Genomic DNA, 14,974 nt, shown 5'->3' with positions numbered 1-14,974 from the left:
AGAAAATTGGAGCGAAAGTGGCGCTCCACCAAGTTGGAAGTATTCAGACTAGCCTGGATAGACAGTACACTACAATACCGAAAATCACTCACGTCTGCTCGATCAGCTTATTTCTCCAACCTGATTGAGGCGAACAAAAACAATCCAAAATTTCTCTTTGATACAGTTGCAAAGTTAACAAAAAAGCAAAGCTTAGCATGTGAAGTGGGTCTTCACTTTAGTTGTAATGAATACATGAACTACTTTGATGAAAAGATCGTCACCATTAGAAAACAAATAACTGAATCCCTAAATAGTTATGGTCCTAAAAATCTCGGTTGTCCGGAAAATTTCCGGAGCCTCCCTGATCAGGTGTCAATGGGGACACTTGAGTTTTTTGATACCGTATCGCTCGACACATTTACAAAATTTGTAATGAGTTCTAAACCCACAAACTCTCAGCTAGACCCGATTCCTACAAAATTACTTAAGGAGTTATTTCCTGTGCTAGGTCAGCCAATGCTGAACATAATAAATTGCTCCCTTTCCTCCGGATGCGTACCAAACTCACTAAAAATTGCGGAAATTAAGCCTCTTCTAAAAAAATCTAATCTAGATCCCGACATATTAAACAATTATAGGCCAATATCGAACCTCCCGTTCCTCTCAAAAATCTTAGAAAAATGTGTTTCCCAACAACTGAATGCCTTCCTAAAGACAAAAAACATTTATGAAATATTCCAGTCTGGTTTTAGATCCCATCATAGTACTGAGACTGCACTCGTAAAGGTAACAAATGACCTTCTAATGGCCTCAGACAAAGGTTCCGCATCCGTCCTGTTGCTTCTTGATCTTAGTGCTGCTTTTGACACTATTGATCACTCCCTTCTCTTAGAGAGACTGGAAACCAATATTGGGCTACGTGGACATGTTCTAGCCTGGTTTAAATCTTATTTATCTGAAAGATATCAGTTCGTTAGTGTGGATGGCATATCCTCTGACAAGTCAAAGGTATGCTTTGGAGTTCCTCAAGGCTCGGTTCTGGGCCCATTACTTTTCTCACTATACATGCTCCCTCTGGGCGATGTAATCCGAAATCACAATATTAACTTTCACTGTTATGCTGATGACACACAGTTATATATTTCAATGAAGCATGGAGAAGCCCCTAAATTAGCTATTTTGGAAGCATGCGTTTCAGATATTAGGAAGTGGATGACAGAGAATTTCTTGCTCTTAAACTCAAATAAACAGAAATGCTCCTTTTAGGACCCAAAAAACAAATAGCGTTGTTAGCAGATCTCACTGTGAACCTCGACGGCTGCATGGTCGTATCCCAAAAAACTGTAAAAAACCTTGGCGTTACCCTTGACCCTGACCTCTCCTTTGAAGAACATATAAAATATGTCTCAAGAGTTGCTTATTTTCATCTTCGAAACATCGCAAAAATTAGAAACTTCCTATCAAAAACTGATGCAGAAAAATTAATCCATGTTTTCGTTACTTCTAGATTAGATTACTGCAATGCTCTTATCTCTGGTTATCCAGACAAATTAATAAATAAACTTCAATTAGTGCTGCACACAGCTGCTAGAATCCTAACTAGAACAAAAAATTTGAACACATTACTCCTGTCCTGGCATGCTTACATTGGCTGCCTGTTAGGGTTAGGGCTGATTTTAAGGTTTTACTCTTAACCTATAAATCAATACATGGACTTGCTCCTACTTACCTTGCTGAAATGATCCAGCCATATATACCTACACGTAACCTTAGATCGCAAGACGCAGGCCTTTTAATTGTACCTAGAATTTCTAAACAAACAATTGGCGGCAGGGCCTTTTCTCATAGAGCTCCACTCCTGTGGAATGATCTGCCAATTAAGGTTAGAAATGCAAACTCAGTGCAAACTTTCAAGTGTCTACTAAAAACTCATCTCTACAGCACGGTTTATAATTAGGTGTAGCCTGGCCCGGGGGCGTGAAGGTGACCAGTAGGCTTGATACTGTCCACCCTTGCTGTCTTGCCAGGTGGGCTCTCGTCGCCACTGGGATGCCCTCCCTCCAATGCCCTTCGGGGGAAGAGTCACTGGCTTGTTGTTGATTCTCTATTGCGCACTTGTGCAGTTGGGCTGTACGCTACTAGCAATACTCGGCCCTCATTCAGGGGGGTTGCGGTTGGTGGGTGTCCCTTTGGTTGATGCCTGGCAATGTGGTTGGATTGATTTCCTGCCTGTTGGGCCCTGTCCGGGGCCCCCCCGGGTAGGGCCACAGTGTCACCGGACCCCCCCGTCTCAGTTTCCAAGGTGTTACGCTGCTATATTATTGTGCTGGGGGACATGAGGGATGTACTACTAACTTTTCTCAGTTTCCTCCAATTTTAAATTTTAGAAGGAGATGAGGTCCTGGTCCACACCTGCGGATTACCTGGTTTGGGGGGACCGTTGCTGTTCCTGTCCTTGTCCACCTGGTCATACTTCTGACCTAGTCTAAAATCAAATATACTCTGGATTTAGCCAAGAGAAATTTATTTATTATTCCAATTGGACTCTTAATATCTCACCCGGCACAGCCAGAAGAGGACTGGTCACCCCTCTGAGCCTGGGTCCTCTCTAGGTTTCTTCCTAAATTCGACCTTCTTAGGGAGTTTTTCCTAGCCACTGAAATTCAACACTACTGTTGTTTGCTCCTTGGGGTTTAAGGCCGGGTGTCTCTGTAAAGCACTTTGTGACAACTGCTGTTGTAAAAAGCGCTTTATAAATAAATTTTGATTGATTGATTGAGTGGACATTCCGAGTATCAAGGGTGGGCATTCCCAGGACCACGGGTGAGCATTCCCTGGACCAAGGGTGGGCATTCCCAGTACCAAGGGTGAGCATTCCCAGTACCAAGGGTGAGCATTCCCAGTACCAAGGGTGAGCATTCCAAGTACCAAGGGTGAGCATTCCCAGGACCAAGGGTGGTTATTCCCAGTACCAAGGGTGGGCATTCCCAGGACCAAGGGTGGTTATTCCCAGTACCAAGGGTGGGCATTCTATTGGTCTTTATGTGAAATGTATCCACCCATCCAGGAGAAGTGTAAAGTGAGTGTAATATGTAATTCACAAACATCAAGTTATTTTTATTGTCATTAATACTTTTTTGTTTATGAGCTTTTATAAATCCGTAGGTGCCTTGTATGGTTTTTGTGCTGTTTTTATACCTACATCCCGTCAAACTACTGCTCACAAAACTGCTGTCTGCCTCCACCTTCAGCCTATGTTAGCAATGACCTGGGACAGATTAACGCAGAGACATACCGGGCTGAAGCCCTCGGGCCCAAAAGGAAGGTCGCAATTTGGGCAGCGACTCGCGAGCCAAATATAGAACAGTGCTTGCTTGTTGCATTATGACCATAGAGAGACATTACTACCCTTTGACCACACTAAACTTTTGCTATATTCTTTGCATTCAAGACCTGTATGTTTCATTTGGTAATGTCAGTCCTTTCTACCTTTTTTAAAAATGATTCAGTAATGTCTTCTGTACTGTAAATGCTGTAAACCTGTATGCAGTGTTGCCTAAACAAACTGCCTGTTTGAGTGGAACATTCCCACACCAGACAAGGGGAAGCGGCAGCCTCCATGGCAAAAGCAGAGAGCAGGAGCTACATACATGCGCAGAAGCATCTGGATCTTTAGCAAAAAGAGAAACGTATTCTCTAAAGGTCAGCGATAAGAAGGATCGCCAGCCACTTCGTACATTCTAACATAGCGTGATGCTACTAGAAAGGGTTGTTTGGCATCTCAAGACAAGAGGAAAATGTCACAACAACCTCATCTGAGGCACTGAGGAGGGGGTGTAGGAGCTCTCAAGGCCTGCAAACCAGTCTCTTCGCCCATCCACTTGAAATGCAGGGCACCGTCTAATCCCTTCGCCTTCCTCTCATTCCAACACAGTTGATCGGGGGACCTGATTACCAAACAAGGATGTCGGTGCCAGACAGCTTCTGTGATGTAAGATCAGGAAGGTGACACGCTAAATGATGATGTTACCAACATCTGCACATCATGAAAATAGTGTACAGGCTATTTGTAAAAGAGAGAGGGATAGAGGAGGGGGGAGACAGGGATCGAGGAGGGGGGGGGGGGAGAGGGATCGAGGAAGGATAGAGGAGGGGGAGATGAGAGGGAGGGATAGAGGAGATGGGTGAAAGAGGGACAGAAGAGACCGGGGGGAGAGATTCAAAAGTGGAATAGAGGAATGGGGAGAGATGAGTGAGAGAGACAGAGGAGAGGAGGGAAAGAGGGATGGAGGAGGGGGGAGAGAGTGGGAGGTGAGGAGATAGCTCCCTAGAGGGCCACTTAAGGAACACATCAGTGAAATTACACATGAGGATTGAGGGCACTTCATCAGACTCGGCTGAAAAGTATTTAGCGTGCCTCTAAGCAAATTAGCATGTTAGCGTGCAACTTGGCTGAACACTGAACCATCGCGAACATCAGGTCTTAACTATAACTTGATCCGAAGATGTTTCTCACTCTCACTTGGTAAGTACTCCGTTGAAGTTGTAGGGTTATCAGAGAATCTCCGTGAGACACTTTATGAACATTGCTTGTGTGAGGGGATCTATGCTGTAAATTTATCAGACGGTTAGAAACTGAAGTGATGACATTCAGTCGCCTTCCCTTCTGTCACTGCAAAATGTTTATGTCAGATCTTCTAAAGGGGTAGTTAAAACCTCCAGTGAATCATGTTATGCATCATATGATTTACATAGCTGGTCATCAATCATTACGGGCCAGGTCTGGGAACATGAAATGCATGCGGCTCCATTCATCCGAAATCGTGCACACATTTCTATGGTTGATTTAAGGTGAACTGTGTTGCTTGGATTTCAAGTTAGGATTTGGACCATAAAATGTACCTGGTCCCATATCTTCTCAACAACAAATGAACAGCGCATTATCGCTTTGGATCACATTTTTTTTTTTTAAAAGTATGTTCAAATCTCTGAACAATTTGTTTCTTGCTCACACCAGATAAGAATTTATTTCTAATTTAAGCAAATTGCATGTGTTTCGGCAAGTGTGCAAAAGCATAAGTACAATTGTCTACAATAGGCACAATACCTACATGCACATGGTTTGCTGATCAAAACTGTTGAGTTGATTCTTGAGTGAAATTGTCTTACTCTTCACAACTTAAGAACATTATTTCATTGTGTGAGCCATCACATGCAAAATTATCCATTCAATTATCCAAATCTGTCAGACATGCATGTATATTCAATTAATATCTATGACAAGGAACGTTTTTGATGTCTGCTAAATTGGCAAATTACCTGCCAGGTGACATAGTAATGAAATATGAATCGCAAAAAGATTTTAACCCTGATGCATTACAAGGGAAAACATCAGATGTGATGTTGATGAAAATATCTTGACAGAACAACAAGAGTGACAGGATGTCTACCAATTAGATGGCAACTCGCAGTGTTACGTACCGTGAGGAGGTACAATTAATTGTTCTTTACAGAATCACCGCAGGTTTTTTCCCCGCTATCTATGACTTTATTTGTACGAAAAATATAAAGACTGACAAGAAAATAGGAATTTTCTGTTCACATATAACACATTGCTACATTTACTGTGTACATAAAAATAGGCATATCCATTTTCTGTGTGCTACAGTATTGTACAGTACTGACTTTTCCGGGTAAACTTTTACCTGCTGTTGAAGCTGATATCTAAAATGTTGGTATCTAAAAAGCATTCAGCTAGACAAAACTGACATTCTTGTGTGGTACAGAAAGCAGTCTCAACAAAAACAAAAGTGAAATGTATATATAACAAATACTCCCTAGGCTGACTGCCATGGTGAAAAAACATCTAAACATTTTGACCGGTATGGCTCACATGATGACAAGAAAAATCTTGCCATTTTGGTGGCACTGGCCAATTCACTGAAACAAGAACTAGGTTTTGAAGTGCATGAATTAAATGTTTTTTGGGCGAGTTACAGACATGCAAACAGGGCTGTGATGTCCCATGAAACAGTTGTGACGATTGCACTTACAGTTTAGAGAATGCTAAGACTGCCTTCGAAAGAATTAGCCAAAGCGATCGAGAAAAACTGTCATCCCAAAATGATGAAACCAAACCGACCTGTAGGGAACTCGGCCGGGATCACTTCAGCGTCTCCGGCCACAAGTGAAGGGACAATCCAGGTGTAGCCATAGCCCGTGATGCCCACGGAATGGGCCACTTCAAAGATGGTGTTGGCCTCTTCCTTGGTGCAGTAGAGCAGGATGACAGGACTCTGCAGCTTCTTCAGCTGGTTCTGGATCTTGGAGTCTCCATCGTCCACTGACATGTCCAGAAGCAGAACCTCCTCCAATTCCCAGCCCACAAAGCTGTTCTCTATGGTGCTCCGGATCTACGTGGGGGCCAGACGGGGGGGCAGAGGGGCGGGGGGGGGGTGCAGGGGGAGATGGAAGGTATTTAGGAGAGGAGGGATGTTGTGGGGGGGAGGTGGGGGTGGGGGAGGTGAGGAGAAGTTCAGGGGCAGGTGATAGAGTCATGTCAGTTAATGAGTGAGGTCAAGAAGTGTGTTCAGTGACATAAGACCAATCTGATTACTTTCCCTGTGTCAGTAAAGCCCACTGAAGCTGACGTTAGTAGTGGGCTTAGTGGTAACCCTCCCAAATTACCAGTTAAGACTATAAGTCTACCATGACGTTGAATCTACTTATGTATTGCCTGGTGGTAAATATCAAGTCCTGACCGGTTGTGTTGGCACGTTACCTTGTTGACAAAGTCCAGGTATCCAGGGTAGTATGTGGTGACGATGGAGAAAATGTACCAGTCATACTCCTCCATAATGTTGAGCATGACTGAGGCCTGCTGCTCAATGGACGGCCCGAACTGGAAGAACATGGAATTGTCATCCTGGAGGAACAGAACGCTGTGGGTTGGTAATGCTACGTATTCAGTAGTAACAGAACACTATGGGATGGTAATGCTACGTATACAGTAGTAACAGAACACTGTGGGTTGGTAATGCTACGTAGAAAACAGGAAAATAATACTGATGGTGGCTATTGCTATGTAGACAACAGGAACAGAAGAATGTGGGTTGGAAATTCTACGTAGACAACAGGAACAGAACACTGTGGGTTGCTAATGCTTTGTAGAGACCAAGAACAGAAGAATGTGGGTTGATAATGCTACGTAGACAACAGGAAAATAATACAGGGGGTGGCTAATGTTATGTAGACAACAGGAACAGAAGAATGTGGATTGGTAATTCTACGTAGACAACAGGAACAGATTAATGTGTATTGGTAATGCTACGTAGACAACAGGAACAGAAGACTGTGGGTTGTTAATGCTATGTAGACAACAGGAACAGAAGACTGTGGGTTGGTAATGCTACGTAAACAACAGGAACAGAAGACCATGGGTTGGTAATGCTATGTAGACAACAGGAACAGAAGACTGTGGGTTGGCAATGCTACGTAGACAACAGGAACAGAAGACCGTGGGTTGGTAATGCTACGTAAACAACAGGAACATAAGACCGTGGGTTGGTAATGCTACATAGACAACAGGAACAGAAGACCGTGGGTTGGTAATGCTACATAGACAACAGGAACAGAAGACAGTGGGTTGGCAATGTTACGTAAACAACAGGAACAGAAGACCGTGGGTTCGTAATTCTATGTAAACAACAGGAAAAGAACACTGGGGATGGCTAATGCTACGTCGACTAACAGGGTTAGTTTCAGGGTAAAAGTTACATTTGGGGATAGAGATAGAGAATTGGGTTATTTTAGGTCTTTACATATTTATCAAAGGTTAGGGTTAGCTGTTAAGTTTAAACACCAGTTTAAAAGTGTGTGTGTGAATGTTTTAATTTGTCTATACATGTTTTGTGTGCATCTGTGTGGCAGAGGATTAAACCAGGCATATCTCTTAGCCGACAGGGTGTTGAAATCTTTTTGCCTCTGTTCTAAACGCAACATCAAAGCCTAACCTCCCCCACCCAGGGGACTCACATGGGTCGATCCGTTACCTTGTTTCCACATTAATGAGATCAGATTATACCACTGAAATGGCACGACGGAAAGGGATGCACAAGTGTGCTGTGTGTTTACCAATTATGTATGATATACAGTACATGTATAGTAAATTATTATACACATACTCCACGTCAGCATTTTACACATACTCCACGTCTGTTGAATAACATATTCCCACTGTACCTTAGCTCCTCCTACTAGAACACCAATGTACCATAATTCCTCTCACTAGGACACCACTTTATTTTAGCTCCTCCCACTAAAACACCAATGTACCCTAAATCCTCTCACTAGGATACCACTGTACCTTAGCTCCTCCCACTCGAAAACCACTGTACCCCAGGCCCTCCCACTAGTACACCAATGTAACCTAACTCCTCCCACTAGTACAACTATGCACCCTAGCACCTCCCACTAGGACAGCAATGTACCCTAGTCCTGTTCCTCTTATACTACATTTTTCATCATGTCCCTCTCTCCCCTGATCTCCCTTTTTCTCCTTTCCTGCTCCCTGTCACATTTATACTAGTGAAGTTACTGCCAGAAACCAGTTATAATTGAATTTCCTGTCCCCCTCCCCCCCGCTCCCCTGCAGTCCCTTTCCTCTCTGTCTAAGAGCAGTGTTAATGTGCTGGTCCATGCAGTCATTCAGAGTGCAAGAGGTCTGCAGAATTTTCATTAGCAAAAAAAAAATACAAGAAAAGAAAAAAGGACAGAAAAAAAGGACCTGGAGTCCTTTAAAGCCACACCAAAGACTGTGCTTCATTTACTGCAACAATAATTAAGCCCTGTCAGAATTATCACCTCTGCAAGCGGTGGGCTATCGATTAGCAAAAATGACTGATGGGGTATAATGTCTGTCTTTCTCTCTGCCTACCCCAAGCAGTAATCCCTACTGTACTGGACCCCATCACTGCAGCCTACTGTACTGGACCCCATCACTGCAGCCTACTGTACTGGACCCCATCACTGCAGCCTACTGTACTGGACCCCATCACTGCAGCCTACTGTACTGGACCCCATCACTGCAGTCTACTGTACTGGACCCCATCACTGCAGCCTACTGTACTGGGCCCCATCACTGCAATCTACTGTACTGGACCCTATCACTGCAATCTACTGTACTGGACCCCATCACTGCAGTCTACTGTACTGGACCATATCCCTGCAGTCTATTGTACTGGACCCCATCACTGCAGTCTACTGTACTGGACCCCATCACAGCAATCTACCGTACTAGACCCCATCACTGCAATCTACTGTACTAGACCCCATCCCTGCAGTCTACGGTTTTGGACCAAATCACTGGAATGTACTGTAGTGGATCATATCCCTGCAGTCTACTGTACTGGACCACATCAATCAGGCTAATGAACAGGAGGAGAGAGAAATCCACACTAATGGACAGAGAGGGAGGGATTCAGAGAGGGAATAGAGTAGAGTATAGAGAGAAAACGAAAGAGGTAGAGAGAGCATGTAGCGAGTGGGTGGGGTCTGAGAGTGGAGGCGGGGTGTCCTGTGACAACGAGGAGCGGGGGGTGGGGGGATGGGGGGGGGCTGGGATCTGCTGCAGACTGCAGAGTGACGGAGCAGGGCCAGGAGTCAGGGCCGTCCAGCCACGGTTGCTCAGCCACAGCCAGACAGGGTGCACGTGTGTGCCCTCTTCAGAGCCGCCGCCGGCAGACCTGACAGGGCTGAGCTGGCTGCTGTCTGCCTGCCTCCTCGCTCCACGGCCCTCCAATGAGAGCGCTCGCAAACTCACCGAACGGCCATCAGACTCAGAGGACGAGAGTCAATAACTCAGGCAACTTCAGTTACACACACAGGGACACACCAATGCCTGTGAATGGGACAGAGCTACGTTCCTGTCTCAGAAGACGTGCGTAAAGGACAACCGCAAGCACGGACAGAAACACACACACACACACAGATGCCTGCTCCTGCACACACTGAGACATGCACGCACGTCCTCGGGACACACACGCAAAGGAAACATGGAAACACAGAGAACTAGAAATGCAGCCCAGAGACCCATGCAGCCCAGAGACCCATGCAGCCCAGAGGCCCATGCTGTCCACAACCCCCCAACAGACACCGGTCCTCAGTACATGTTGTTCCATGTGTGAGAAGAGTGGGTGTGGTGCACATTCCCGGGGGGCTCTATGTGCCTCTGCAACCGTATAGATCTTTAGTGTAGCATATGTTATTTTCCTCGTAACCACCGCTGCTATTTTCTACTCGTGTAAGTGGGCTGTCTGCCGTAAGGTTCTGGCAATGCATATTTTCTATTCTGCCTTTAAAGGGTTCACACTCACTTGAGTAAGGGGGGGGGTTGCTATTGACTGCTGCGCTGAACTGCCTGATGGGTAAAGAGAGGCGAGAGCAGGAGGGGAGGGGGGCAAGATGGAGAACGTGGAGCAAGATGGAGGGGGGGGGGGACAAGATGGAGAGAGAGCAGCTGAACTCTACAGCTCAGAATGCACACGCACGAAACAAAGTACATGAAGCACATAATAGCTAACAGAATCATCGAATCAAACACGTTGACTTGAACAGAAATGAACACACTTAAAAATCTAATCAACATTATTGAAACAAATGATACGTTCAGTCATTTGTCTCGTTTGGTCTCTCTCCTGCTGTCCCACTCTGTCACTTATTATATCCACCTCAATTAGGGACCCCCCCCTTCCTTTCCTTTCAGCTCTCATGCTTCATCATCACATTTCTTATCATAAAACCTCCTTATCTTTAATCAAACACTTGCAGACTTAATTAGTTCTCACATTTGTCAGACCATCACCTAATTAGCACTGACCTTATTCTAACTCGTTTTGGAACCTTAATTAAAAAATCCCAGGTCTTGATTAAAATATTTGGCAAATGTTGCTCCGAACATGTTTGCGATTATAATGTCAGGAACAGCCACAGCACCCTGTCCAGGTGAAAAAGAAGAGAAATGGAAAAAAAACCCAGAGAGATCCATTCAGCCTCTTGTCATAAGATGCTGGCCGGCTGGAAGCCGAGCCACTTCACACCCATTGTTTTTCTATGGTTTAGACGGCAACCCATTAAGGGCTGCAGCAGTCTGACACCTTCCCACCCACTACCAGCTCTGTCTTGAAAACAGGCCGCAGAAATACCGATCAGCTCAAGTCTCTTGTGGTCAGATGACATGCACTCGAAACCCCCCCGCATTACAGTGAGTGAGCCCTTTGGAGGCAGGCTGCATTCCTCTCTGTCTTTTTACCTCCGTAGCTCTCTCTCTGCCCTCACCCTAAACTTCACCTGTCCTCTGCCCTGCTGGGCCCTAAGCTGTGGTCACGCTGCTGCCCTGTCTCGCCACTTCACACTCAGACATCGCCGCGTTAACAGGCGCTGACTTCCCATGCCGTCACCCACATAGCTGGAGGTAAAAGGAGTTACACACACACACACACACACACACACACACACAGACACAGACACACACAGACACAGACACACACACACACACACAGACACAGACACACACAGACACACACACACACACACACAGACACAGACACACACAGTAGGACAGGAACAGCAGCCGGTCTCCGCCCCAACCTTTCCCCCAGGACACATTCCCACTCATGGGCAGTTCAAACAGGTACATTTGGTCTGTGTGTGTGTGTGTGTGTGTGTGTGTGTGTGCGCGTGTGTGTGTGTGCGTGCGTGCGTGTGAGTAATGTCATGTCTCTTTCATTGTAAAACCACCTTCCTCTTTATTGTTCTACTCTTCCTCCCTCTGTATATTTTGATCAATCAATCAATCAAATGTATGTATAAAGCCCTTTTTACATCAGCAGTTGTAAGTGCTTTTACAAAACATTTTACAAAATATGTATTCTCTTCCTCCCTCTTTACAGTTCTCCTCTTCCTCCCTCCCTCTTTACAGTTCTCCTCTTTCTGCCTCCATGGTAGCCCATGCCTACCCGCTCCACCTCCATTTAGACAGATTAAAATTCAAATCTGCTTTATTGGCATGGCAGGAGTATTTCCCAAGCGGAACATGTTACAAGACAGGGGAAGACAATAAGCCAATCTCCAGACTCCCCGCCCTCTCCTTGCCCGGCTGCCTCTCTCTCACTCTGCCATTTACGGTGAGCCACCCAGCACCGCCATGGTGCCCCCGCTATGTTTTGGTCGCGTGCCCTGTGACAGCCTGTGAGTGTGTGCCATGCCTCTGCCAGGTGTACCACAGTGGCCCCAAACCACAACTGACTGAGGCTGAGTCTGCTTTAGGTTCAAACCGGAGAGCATTAAACATGATAACAGCACCGCGGCCTCGTTGCCTCTTCTTTTCTCTGACGCAGTCTGTGAAGTACTAAGGCTAACGTAAAATGCATTTACTTCCACCTCTCCTACTTTTCTTTTTCTGTCTCTGACATAAAACACACTCATGCATCTTTTTCTCTGTGAGATTCAGAATGGCGTGCAGGCCCCCTCTGATACTGCCAAAGCCTTTTAAGCACAACAATATGTAAATGTCACACAACGGACCATTAACGTCCTCAACCAGTAAGCCCAGCAACCTATTTTCCACCATCAGGAATTTTTTATTCACTCCATCTATTCTCTTTCCCCTCTCTCCCCCTCTCTCATCTGTCTCCCCCTCTCTCATCTGTCTCCCCCTCTCTCATCTGTCTCCCCAACTCTCATCTCTCCCTCTCACACACACTGCACAACACAGTATCATACACCCACCAGCGGTAAACAGCAATGTACTTTAGAGAAGTATTATTGGAGAGAGAGAAAACAGAGGGGACCAAGAACGTGGAGAGAAATTGAAAGTCAACATTTTATTTCACTAGTTGTCTCTAGACTATGCATCTGGCTCCGTTCATATGGATTTCACAGATCATTAGCCTAATCTTTACAAAACCAGGGTAAATGACACCACTTGCCATGAAGATCCAGCGTTTACAATACAACTGATTGACCAGTTTGTGATGCTATATGGAAGCTAAGGAAACGGCTAACTTGCAAAGTCAAGCCTCACACCCTGTGTGACCAAAAGTCAATAATTATTTATATAGGTCCCTCCCCTTACAGGAATAAAATGTGCCTCCAGGACCCATAAGGTCCAACATGATGGATTTTCTGACTATTTCCTTATTTTGAAAAAAAAAAAGAAACGTCTGACTGATGTGGTACTTGAGTATGATTCATGTGGGTGTGGTCTGGGACACGAATGAATATACTGTAAACCCAAACGCAAATCAGAAATGTGTACCGTAAAACAACCAAGACTCAACATGCTATTAACTGTTAATATGTCAGTAACTGTTGTGTGGTTTGACTTAAGAGTGATGAAATTTGCCAAAAATTACCAGGGATCTAGTCAACGCACACAATTCGAGACACCACTGACCACTGATTACCCTTGGGGGCACATCCAGTTTTTTCCAACATTGCACCGGTTGGCCAAAGGGGGGGGGCAGCACCCTTGGTGGGGACTGCATAGCTATCTGTGGTTGCCTGGTTGCATTCAAACACTGAAGGACACATGTACAACAATGTCAGGCCAGAAAAGACTCTTCTGAAGCTGAATGTGTGCTAATCCACTGCGCAGCTGCTTTGGCAACCCAGCCTGTCTGTCATGCCAGTAAAGCTCACCTTGTAACTGAATTAGAAGGGAAGGACAGGGAAAGTGGAGGAGATAAAAGAGAGTGAAAAGGAGGGTTACTTGGTAAATAGGTGACATACATATGGATGAAAGCTTAATGGCTTTTAACCAGACTAGGTTGGTTTGATGGACTGTAGTGAAGGACAGCGTCAGATGAAACTAAATAATGCATAACACTGAGATCTAGTTTAAGTATCACAGAACATTTGAACAGTTACAGAAAGTGTGGCCTTTTCTTTTTCTTTCAAATGTTGACGGATAAGGTATCACAAACAGGAATAAATCAGTCTGAGCATACAGTATAAACAGGAATAAATAAGATCAGTCTGAGCATACAGTATAAACAGGAATATATAAGACCAGTCTGAGCATACAGTATAAACAGGAATAAATAAGATCAGTCTGAGCATACAGTATAAACAGCAGCAAACAAGCTTGTTGTAAAACACACATTATTATGTAACAAATTTAATTAAAATTAACGTGATCTTGAAGTGTTAGATCTTCGCAGTGAATACACAGAAGAGATCATTCCTAACGTTTCCAATGACAACAAAAAGTCGAGTGAACCATTCCACCCCACAGCCCAGTTTTACAATGTTACCTGGATTTTGCCCACCGGACAGGATTAAATGCGTTATACAATCCCACTGGCAGAATTCTAGATAGGAAACTGGGTCCAATACATACAAGTAAAGGTGTATTGTCATTCCAGGGTGTGTTCAACACTCTCCTGCAATCGGCCGCATGCATACTGAATGTATTCATTGCACGGGACTCTGGATGAAACCAGGTGCCTAAGGCGTGTATGATAGTCCAACCCGCACGCATCCACTGGTTAACATGCATCCTCCTACCCTCCCCCACACCTCCAAACAGCAGTGAGTGCAGAACAGCACAGCAGTAGTTAGGCTACGCTTCTCTCCCATGCGGTGGTCGGGTCTGCTTGGCCCAAAGCACAGGCAGTCACCCCCCTTCCATGACACTCTCACGCTCTGTCTGTGTGTCTCTGGGCGGGAAGACAAGTTCACGTTCAAATTGGCATCGCGTCAGTTTTGAATCTGTTTTATTTAGGAGCAGTTGGGCCCGGAATACAATGCCAGGTTATAATTTACATAAACGTAAATAAAGGCCGAATGGCTGCTGTGCAAATAATTAATAAACGGTTAAATTGTGCCAAGAGAATTTTGTCTCTGCGTCTTACTCGATCGATGGAATTACCATCACATGACAAACAGAAATGACAAAGTTAAACAGTACAGTGAGAAAAATAAATCCTAGACG

At 44.9% G+C, this 14,974-nt stretch overlaps 1 protein-coding gene across 4 annotated transcripts in view; it reads right to left on the bottom strand.

The window, feature by feature from the left end:
* The window catches only part of LOC105006258 (glutamate receptor ionotropic, NMDA 2B), a 120,212-nt gene that overhangs the window by 39,616 nt on the left and 65,622 nt on the right, over window positions 1-14,974 (bottom strand). For all 4 annotated transcript variants that reach the window (XM_034295577.1, XM_034295578.1, XM_034295576.1 and 1 more), the window contains 2 exons: window positions 6,764-6,907; window positions 6,125-6,395 (listed from right to left, as the gene is read on the bottom strand). In XM_034295577.1, coding sequence (XP_034151468.1) covers window positions 6,125-6,395; window positions 6,764-6,907 — 415 coding nt within the window. The remainder of the gene's footprint in view (window positions 1-6,124; window positions 6,396-6,763; window positions 6,908-14,974) is intronic.

This window comes from Esox lucius, chromosome 11, assembly GCF_011004845.1.
Source record: "Esox lucius isolate fEsoLuc1 chromosome 11, fEsoLuc1.pri, whole genome shotgun sequence".
Classification (NCBI taxonomy): domain Eukaryota; kingdom Metazoa; phylum Chordata; class Actinopteri; order Esociformes; family Esocidae; genus Esox; species Esox lucius.
Note: the sequence above shows the minus strand (reverse complement) of the source record. Positions and strands in the feature narration are given on the sequence as shown.